General features: G+C 35.4%; 1 protein-coding gene across 1 annotated transcript in view; it reads left to right on the forward strand.

Moving 5' to 3' along the window:
• Positions 1–10,988, forward strand: part of SPTLC1 (serine palmitoyltransferase, long chain base subunit 1) — a gene marked incomplete at its 5' end in the record, with an annotated part of 32,206 nt that overhangs the window by 7,828 nt on the left and 13,390 nt on the right. The window contains 3 exons of the mRNA XM_009876343.1: positions 4,659–4,753; positions 6,204–6,297; positions 6,755–6,827. Coding sequence (XP_009874645.1) covers positions 4,659–4,753; positions 6,204–6,297; positions 6,755–6,827 — 262 coding nt within the window. The remainder of the gene's footprint in view (positions 1–4,658; positions 4,754–6,203; positions 6,298–6,754; positions 6,828–10,988) is intronic.

Here is a 10,988-nt window from a genome sequence, read left to right on the forward strand (position 1 = left end):
GCTCCGTCTGGGTGGAGGCGTCGGTCACCACTGGGGCCAGTGGGGCAGACCCTCGGGCCAGAGCCACAGCCTTGGCTTTGCAGCCAGTGACCACCCTGCTGACTCCCTCCAGTAACCTGCTGTTCACCTCAGTCTGGGCACAGCACTGACTGTTGCTGCTTTTGTTCACCCTGTGCTCTGTGTCGCTGCCCTGCCTGAGGCCTCTTATAGCCTGGTGGCCTGATCAATGATGGCTGGAAAGTTCCTGTAAGAGACAAACGTTTAATGCATGGCTGAGAAATACTGTAGGCCACAAGAGCTCTCTCTTGCAGAAGTAGCATTCAGAGACTGATCAGATGTTCTACAGGGAAGAGCAAATGTAATCTTTCTGTAAAGTCATTTCAAGCGGAGACTCCCTATCTAGGTATAGATTATCCTGAGTATTAACATAGTTTGAAGGAGAAATTTCTAGCTAGCATGGCCATGGTTTGTGCCATGCTGATATATGATTCTCTAAATACCATGGGATTGAAGACCTATAATCTAAGGACCAGCAAATAAAATTATTAATCCTTGGATATTGATACAGATGCATGTATGGCACTGTTTCAAAACACTAGTGCTAGCTAAGAACTGTCTTCCTGAAATAAATGCTCCATTTTCTTAGAAAAAATTATTAACAAGGCAACTTATATTTGTTTATCAACCCTAATTATTTAAATATTTTTCTTTTTTTTTAATTTACTCAAGATGTCTTGCATTTAAAGTAAAACCCACAACCAACAAAATACAACCACCCAAAAGCATACACGTATGCATGTGTGCATTTTGATAAATGTATTTTAAATGTTTATATGTGTGAATATATAAATGTACAAATAAATGTGTAGATTATAATATATAACATTTATTTATATATGTCTTGTATTTTTCCATATGATGTATTAGTCATAAAAATAAAATATACCCCTTTTCTATTATTTTTTATTTTATGTTTAGGTTTATATAAATTAAAAAATTATAAAAGAAAAAAAAGAAGAATTGAGAGATGAGTTCACTTGAATTACAGCTTGAAAGAATGGAAATTAAGTTTTCAGTTGATTTTTTTTATCGTGTGGGTATTTTTCAGTACAGTGAACTGAGGATAAATAAGTGAATCAACTGTATATTGAGGCTGTTACATTGTAAATTAAAATCTGACCTCTATGTGTTTGAAAATTAACATTTATATTCTTGATATTGGTCTGCAGTTTGGTGCCTATTTAGGAGGCAGAATATAAAAGTGCTGTTCCGAATGTGGGGTCACTGTATGAAAGCCTCTGTTTGCCCTTTTTTGTCAGAGGGACGTGGTCGTGTTTACCACAAAAAGTCAGGGCAGGTCAGTATACTGAGATATTTGGTGTATGAAAGGAAGGAGGAGTATGGACTGTCCCATGTGCCCATTTTGGACTGAAATTGGTACTCATTCTAATCAATATCTGCAATCCCCTGCCATAATAGAGGAGCTTCTATCACAGAAGCTTTTGGTAAGCTACTGCCTGTGCTAAGTACACATGGAAACATAAGACCTAAGACATGAAGATGCAACTGTTTGTTGTTTATGTTTCTATGCCCATCAAAAAGCAAAATGCCATGTAATGGATGAGGAGAATGAATGTGAGCTAGAATTAGGGAAATGGCGTTTGAAATGAGAACTAGGCTCCTGTATAATTCATTTAGAATTAAGAAAAAAATGAGAGTATTGCCACGTCTCATCTGTGGCTTATCACTCATGCTGTTTGCATGCTGCAAACGTTTCAAAGGGAGAAATGGAAACTTCTTACAACTTAGTATGAAGGAGGGATATAAGTACTGATTAGGAATTGCTCATTTTCTTCATGTTCACAGATCTCAACTGCAGTTGTATTATGCTAATTTATTGTAGTTACAGAGTTGTTCTATAAATACTATTTTTCCTTCTGCTAGACTCCATGGCAAAGAGTTTCTAATTGAATTTGTGTATTAGTTGCTCAGCTGCTTGGTGATACTTTATACTCTTAGTTCAAACAATTAGATTTAAATGAAAGACCTAACTACATGCTTGCACAGCTTAATTCTGCTCTGTTTGAAGAAAATTTATGCTATGTTGCCTGCTCTGCCTTTGAACTATGTTGTATAAAAGCCATTCAAATGTTCTTTGCATTTGGGTCTTAAACAAAAGAAACACCATGCTTACAAAGTCCTTTGCCTTTAGGCATTTGATGTCATCTAATGCTTTTCCTATTTATCCTTCTGTCACAGAGAGGCTGCACCACTTTTCACCTGATTTATTCTGCTTCCTAACTAAAACAAACACAAAACAACACAAAAAACCACCCAAGCCCATGCTCTAAAATTAACATAAAACTGGCAATGCAAGCTGTGCTGTACATCAGGGATTTGCAGCCATTTGACACCAAATGTTACAGGAGCAGGTGAAGGCTGCATGAGACATGCATCCTGCTTTCTGGGTTTCAGAAGGCTTTTTGAGCTCTTGTGAAAAAGGTGTAAGGTGTTACTGGGCAACTGTAACTCGGGATATGGCTGGTGTCAGCCAATCTATGTTGGGACTTCTTTGTTGTGGGATCTAGTTTAGCCGTATATTCATCTTGCTTTTGCTGAGTTTTCGTCTGGATAATTTTTCAGAAAAGGTTGTTGCCTGGTTTTGTAATTGCTTATGCCAGCGCAAGAAACAGCAACCTGCTGGTGTCTGGGAGAGGATTCTACCGTTGCAGCAGCTGGCTTACAGTGCTGTGGGTCAACAAACTTGGTATTAAATTAAGTCTGTGATAATTTTTTTCAAATAGCAGTACGGTGTGGAGATCCACACTGTAGTTGTTCTGAGATAAGATTGAAATTGCCACTCTGTTTTGGATCAAAGGAGTTTAACGTGCAGGTTATGGTTGTGGCTCCAGTCTGAGATTAACCTGAATTTGGATACTACTTTTCCACCATTTTGGCACTATTGCATGTTAAACTTTAGACGGTTTATCATCTGGTAATCTTATCTCATAGGATTCTTGACAAGTTTGCTGAGTCACTAGGTTTGGTAATAGAATGCAGTAATGAATAGTAGTCACACAGCTTAGTTTATTATTGTTCTGCTCTCTGGTGCTCACTTATTTGTTTAGATTTTTTTAATGGAAGCATTAAAGTCTGCTATTTGACATGCTATGAATGGCAGTAGTACAAGGTAAATTAATAAAATCACCTACTTTAATGCTTGCATGACATTGCGATGTGGAACTTCATTTCAGTGCGTACCTGACTGTGTGGAAGGCTCCAGCTGGGCTAAAGAAACTAAGCACTTTTCCTAACATGACTTTAGCCGCTTCAAAATACTAAATATATTTAACTCTGTTGCACCTATTAATTCTTTTAAAATATTTACCCCATGGGTTAAATTTCAGTAAGAAATCTAGCATGACAAAGTTAAATAAAGATGTATTTAAAGTACATTGCAATATATTAGAAATACAAGTTATTATGACTACATAAAGATCTTCTCTGGAATATGTGCTATTCAAATTTTCATTTACATTTTGTAATAGGCCTTTGTGGAGCTCATGGGATATTAATTAATACTCTGGAAATATGTAGAAGCAAAGTTACTCATTAGCAAGCGATGAAAATGCAGGAGACTAATTGTTTTGTTCCATGTAGTTTCCTTTTGATTGTTTCATTTCTTAATTTGGTTTTGTACGTCAAAGGCTTTGAAAAGTGTATTGGAAAAAAAATTGGAAAAAGTGTTGCTATGGTATTCTTAAATCAACTGCAGAATTTATATTTTGGTACTGAAATAAGTAGTGTTTAAATATAGTACTGTGTTTTGAAATAATAGATATAAACCCATTGTAGTCATGCCATCCAAAGGTCATGTGTTAACCAATATGTTATCAGGTGTATCTTGCCATTCTAGTAAATAATCCTCAAGGATAGATCTGTCATGGTGGGAAGGACGATTTTGGTGATTTTCCCAAGTGGTTGCTAATTTATATGGAACTAGTCTAACGCACCTGTTACGCTGATTCACTGCATGTACTTTGAAAAATTATCTGAGCTTTTCCAAATAGTTTTAAAGCACTTTGAAAGTGAATATATGTTCAGTATTCCTCCATAGTTAGGTGAGGTCAGTAGTTGTGACCATTTCTTGAGCATTTGGCAGCTTTTCTCTATTGTGTCCTGCTCACATTTGCGTTACTTTGCTAAGTATTTTAATGCCAGCATTGTTTGAACAGCACTGTTGAAGACCCGAGAGTCTAAAGTGAGGCAATTTATATTCCGTTATTATGTAATTTGTATTAAACTTCATAAACTGTGGAGGAGGACTTTCGTAATTAATAGATTGAGTGAAACAGTATTGATTAAAAGTTTGGCAGGGACACCAAGTTAGTATCTCTTTTCTTGATTAGTCATATCATAAGAACTTTAACACACAGGCACAACTGGCCCATCTTGCCTTTCATTTCCTTCCTTTTGAAGAATTCAGAGCCCTTCAGTTGAACATACTGAGATAGTAACAATTTTAAGTGTCTCAAAAAGGTGACATATATTAACATATATCATTTCTCATGCAACTGTTACTATGTGTTTATTAGTACATAATGTCTTTTCTGATGGAAATCCTTTCTGAGCTGTATTTTTTTTTTCCTCCTGTTCAGGAAAAGGAGGAGTTGATTGAAGAATGGCAGCCAGAGCCTCTCGTACCTCCTGTACCAAAAGATCACCCAGCTCTCAACTACAACATTGTTTCAGGGTAAACGTAAACAAAATAAATTCTGGTTTTTATTTCAACTCAAATTCTTTATGTCCATATCTTTAAGCATATTTCTTGCTAATTATTTCCATGTCCTTAAAATCTTTCATAAATGAGTTGCATTTTTAGATAGCGGAGCTGTATTTGCCCCTGAAGAGATGCTCTTGGTTTTGCAATGTTATCAAGACTATTGTATTAAGAAAGCTTTTTTTTACTTTAGATCTTGTAATTAATTATGTTTTTAAATATTGGGTGTAGGGAGAGGGACACCTTATCTTTGCCTTCATTGTAGAGCTGTGTTCTTCAGTACTAATTTGTTTATTTTTTTCTGAATATGTAGACTTAGACCTCCAAAAGTAGTTAACAGCTTTTTTGTGAGGCTTGGTAGGAAACAGATCATTTTGAAAGAAACGGATTTTGGGTTTTGTGGCTAGCCGCTTGGTGCTTTGTGAAAAGTTATTTCTCTTTGGACAATTGGAATTGGGGATGTGCTTTTAAAATAATGTGCTAGCTTAGGGCAAGAGTCACAGTATTTCAGAAATTGCTTTGAAATATCTTGTGAGAATTAGTCAATGCTATGTTCCATATGTGCAGAGTTTGTTGAAACTACTGTACTTCAGTAATGGTATAGGATCGGAACTGTAATATTTGGCAATCTGTACAGAAATGGACAGACACAAGGTGCTGTATTTGCTTAGCTTTGAGAATTCTCAACACTCTGGTTAATCGAACCTTTTGATTTTGTATTATTACCAAAGCAGTACTTTTAGAATAAAGCACAAAGATACAATGTTTGTAAAGGGCTAATGACTATTTTTATCTTCAGTCTTTTAATAACTGTTTATCTAAATCATAATTTTTGCAGGACACAAAATTTCTCTACCTCTCACTTCCTTTTATATTGTGCTTTTATTTGTCAATACTTTTGACATTTCCTGCATTTTCTGATTACATGAGTTATTCAGACCATTAGGGATTAAACAGAATTAGTAGTTTGACATGACAGAGAATAAAATAGTTTTGTCTGCTTATAGCTAGTACCTATATTTCAGGACCCCTATTCAGTACAGGATAGGTATTTCTTTTAATTTGTAGTATTCCTTCTTTCAAAGAAGTACTACTTTGCTTTTAAAGGGGAAGCTTTATGTATCTCTTCAGGAGTCATTTTTGTATGAATTAAGTTTTCAAGAAGGAATCTTTAAATATCTCGGAAAGTATTTAACCATTTATTGAAATATGGCAATAAAGTTTTTGCTGAGTATGGTATTATGTTTGTGACCTGATGCTGAACTTAAATATTGATTGGCATCTGTGAAGGAAGAAGTGACAGGAGCGAATATTATAAAAGCTATGTGCTTTTTACTGTTGAAGAACAGAACTCCTGTACTGTGTGACTGTTATGAAAATGGCAACTGTTCATTCATAACAATAGATTTGTAATTTTTTTCAGTCCTCCCACCCATATTATCACTGTTAATGGCAAGGAATGTATAAACTTTGCTTCCTTTAACTTTCTTGGACTTCTGGATAATGAAAATGTTAAGGTGAGTTCTTTCAGTTATTGTATTTTTGTAAGTGTTCCTCTTACTTTGTATGTTATCTTGAAATTACGGCTTCAAAAAGTACAAACTTTATGAAGGAAGTTTACTTCTAAAGCAGTGAAGATGAACTTTGTGATTTTAGGCTATATAAGTTTGTCTGCTTACTGAAGTTTAGTCTGGCGTACTTACTGTGTACTAACTGGTTATCAAATTAGGTCCTTAATTGTTAGAATATAGTAATGCTTATACACTTGTCTAAAATAGTTTTGGTGTGAAATAAATTATTTCACAGTAAATAAAACAAAGCAGTAAAAATTTCACAATAAATAAATAAAGCGGGTCATGTTACATGATGCAAGAACTGGCTTAGCTAGATTGGTGTGGGATTGCATATGTGAGATTTATAGAAGAGTTAAAGAACTAGTGTAGGAATAAATACTTCATATAATTTCTGTTAAAGAGTGCAGCCCAGGCATCTCTGAAGAAATATGGTGTTGGCACTTGTGGACCTCGAGGATTCTATGGTACTTTTGGTGAGTAGCTTTCTTTGATCTGCTGTTAAAGATGTTCAGACTGGTTTGGTAAGTCAGCCAAAGTAGTCCTATATCTTAGCAGCAGATTACTTTTATCGCTGTGAAGAACAGTAATTGTTAAAGATCGGTTGTGTTTATTGTTTGTGGCTTTGTTTCTTATTCATATGTTTTCTTAATATAGTCAGGTTTAATTCTGGTCACCATCAGACAAAATATTAATGTAGTAGAATTTGATCATGCATGGTGAATTTAAGTGTAAATTAATAATAACTTTCTAGGTAGACCACAAGAGGGCAGTCTCATTTCTTTGATCAAGATTATTAGTTAAGTTTATCTAGTGCTGTAGTCAGAATGAAGTTTTCCTTTACTGATAACTTTAATGTTGTACTTAAGAGAATTTTAACAAGCAGTGAGTTGTTAAATACCACTTTTGGAACTAGTTTTTTAGAGGCATTGGTATTTTGAAATACTGCATGGAAACTAAAGAGTGATACATGAATAGCTGCTTAGTTGCAGGCGAAAACCATTGACTCCTTTTGTGGACTTTCCAGTCTCTTCCCAGAGGCGATAGAATTCACAGCATGTGTGTACTCAAATGATTTCATAGAGTTAGGTTCCTATAGCATTGACCTGAGTTAAGGCTAACTTGTATTGTTTGCAGTTAATCAAGCTAGACCTCTAAGTGATCAACCAGGTGCTGTACCTATATTGATTGTTAGAAGCCTGTGTATCAGGACAATGCTGGATCTTTAATATCAACCTTATAGACAGTTCATTAGCTTAGAACAGTCTTTTCTAAAGAAGGTGAAGGTAGCCCATTGATTAGTAGAGAGCTTTTAGGGAGCTAGATTCCCTCACTGATTTTTGGAAAGCTCAAAGAAACTTGTGGATTAATGCCTTCTGCCTATTGAATCCAGCTTCATTTTAAGTTTTGTGAAATCTTTCATCTTGTTTTTTTTCTAGTAATTATTTGAAACAGACTGATTAAAAGCTGGATTTTCTCTAGTGAGCGATCCACTGGGATGTTATTTGCCTTCCTTGGAGGTCTAAATGCTCCATTTCACAAAGAAGGGTATATAATCTATGGTATTGCTGCATGACATGACTAGTGAAAACATATTATACTCATCTGTTTGGCATATCATCTCTTGCAGATACAGTAAAGGAGAATTGGTGCAAAACTTGAAACAAACACTTGCTGTTCTTGTTGGATCCCAGACTATCTTCCCTTTTTCCCTTGATTTTAAACATTTGATTATGAATCTCTGATAAGAAACACTTCTTATATCAGTTATATTTGCCTCAAACACAATTTTTTGCATGCTGAGAGCTTGGTAAATGAGACATTTGTGTCCAGAACTACATCGTTTCCTTCTACTTAACTATACAGGATCTGATTGATTATTGTCAGTTGTTGTCACTCAGAATTATCCCCTCTTAGGGGCTCATATTTCATATCAATATTGGAGATCTCTTTATTTGAAAATGTAGATGTAATTTATTTTACATAGAAACTTGATTCTTCATATCTCTGCCTGTCTGAAGGGATTTTGTAGGTTTAGTGTGTCCCTGTTAAGATGTTTTTGCCCTGTGCTTTATCCCTGAAAACTGCATCCATGCCTTTATCCTATATAAGCTTGAAATACTAGTATATATTCACGCATAACTGAATCTTTGTGGTTATTTTCTTCATAATGACAGCTGAGGGGTGTATATTTTTTTGGTGGGGGGGATTTTTTTAAGGCTGTCATTGGTTGCCTAGAAGTCACAATTTCAGTACTACTATGAAGATCAGGACTGGCTACCAGATGAAATATATAAAGTTGTGGAATTTGGTCTTAGTTCTTCTGCTTTTGACATCCATGTGAGCACATGCTAGGCACTAAACGGACACGTCATAGCAGTTGTTGACAATAATAACTTTTATTAAGATTTTGTAATTATGTAGATAGCTGTTCCAATCACATCTTCCTCCGTGCAAATGTGCCCTAGGTAATGTTTGCTAATCCAGATGATGTAACAAACTAAAGCAAATCATTGCAATAAAGGAGACTGAGATAGTATTGTGCTTTTATCATGGTGAAATAGAAGTCTTGAAATTTTAAACCTTACAGTTCTGTGAAGCATTCAATCCCTTATGTAATGATATATCAAACTTGTGTGTGCTGCATGTCATTCTGAACTTAAATGTTCTTGTCCTTGGCAACATTTACTAGGTTTATATTTGTTTTTTCCTTTATACAAATCTGATTGTATTTGTTACCGCATTATCGCTATTTCTTTCATCCACTGTTTTTACCTATCTGTTGCTCAGTGTAGTGGTGGACATAGCTGAGTAAATGCAGTTTTTCATTTTAAACTGTGATGATCTTGTAATCTTCTGCAGTTTTTTGGTTAAAGGATGTAGATGGTCTTTTACAATCCCACAAAACATTTTCCCTATTACTTATCAAGGTAGTAGTTCAGACCTCATTTACTGTAGTGCGTTGTTACCTACTGGCAGGGCTTCAAGACAGAACATTTATGGCTGAAAGTTGTTTATATTGCATGTCTTAAGTGCTGTATGACAAGCCTTTTTTTTTCTTAATTTTTTTCTTTTTTTTTTTCCATTATGCTTGCTGTCAGAAAAAGATCTTTCTTGGGCTTTTTGTTTGTCCATGCTGTTGTGAAGCCTGACTGGAGATTGTTTCATTGGTCCTGAAGTCCATGTAAAAAAAAAAAAAAAAAAGAAAAAGAGACAAATGTTCTGAAAAATAAATTACTTAAAATCTGTATCAGAAAGTAGATTAGATAACTCCAATCAGTATCCTTCCTTTGGAGACTTTGGAAAAGGAAGGCTGTTCCAGTTTTCTCTGAATATTTCTAATACAGCTGGATCAAAACAATAGGTAGCAAAAGAAAATTTTCAAATGATAAGTGATTAAACTTTTTTTTCCATTTAAAATCAGTGGAAAACCAAATAAAGAATTCCTCTGCATTCTGTTTTTTGATGCTGTCAAGGGTTAGGGCTGGGCAGGTCAGATAAACGGTAGGACAGGGTTGTTGAAGATATTTGATTTGCAGTCTGTGGTTCCAAGTTCTGTTGATTGTATTCGGGAGGCTGTTGTTTGAAAACATACTCTTACTGTATAAATGTATGAATTGGGTGGACATACCTTTTTGGGGAAAGGTTCTGATAGATATTTGTTTAGTTAAGCTTTTAACAAAGCCTTTTCGCCATGCACTCTTGCTGTTTGTATCTGGTTAGAAATAGCAGCATAGCTGTAACTGTGCTTGGTAGGCTGTTCAGGAATCTGTATTTTTAATTAATGTTGCCTCATTTGGTTTTAGTTTCAATGAACTTTCTATAATTTCAAAAAGGTAACGTTTGGCCAATGCTGATCTTTCAAGTCACAAACTAAGGACCTGTACTGGCCCTTTATTCTTGTTCAATACCAGTTGACAAAAGGTATAGTTCTCTGACTAACATTTGCTACCAGAAGCAAGTAGTGGCAATAGAGTTACACAATTAAAGTAACTTTGTCTCATACAGATTATTTTCCTTAGGCTGTGGTCACCTTTCTGCAGCAACAGTCCTCTCACCATGTGCTATAACCATTCTTAACCCTTTGATTTGTTCGTGTTTTGTTTCTAACATGAGTCACTTTGACCAAATTGGTTTGGAGATGCTTGTATGTGTAATTGTATCAATTTATCTTAAGGGTAAGTAATCTCTGGCATGGAGATGGTGACCTTTCCAGCTGCCTGGAGTGCGTTCAGGAGATGGTGTGTGATTGCAGCCTGACAAGAGCAGTTTTCCGTTATAGAGATAGCTGTGCTGTATGCTTCGTGCTGTATGCAGTGGAGGCATCAGCTTGGAAGAACTGACAGTTGTCCAACAGAGCCTCATTAATTACTATAAATTATGTAGCTATTTGTTGTCTGACTGTAGTAACTGTGCTCCTTAGTCACAGTCAAGGAATGCTGCATCGTTTACTTGGGGTCTAATCACAAGTAGATTTTAATTACCATTGCATAAGAACATGAGAACCACATTACGTAAATATTTGCAGATCTATCAAAGCTTATGATTAATATTGGATTACTTGACAGTTTAAGTAAGGCTGGATTGGTTGCAGCTGTTTTTTGGGAAGTTATTTGTTTTAATACTATTTCTACAAA

The sequence above is a fragment of the Apaloderma vittatum genome, unplaced genomic scaffold (assembly GCF_000703405.1).
Source record: "Apaloderma vittatum isolate BGI_N311 unplaced genomic scaffold, ASM70340v1 scaffold10109, whole genome shotgun sequence".
NCBI classification, from domain to species: Eukaryota; Metazoa; Chordata; class Aves; order Trogoniformes; family Trogonidae; genus Apaloderma; species Apaloderma vittatum.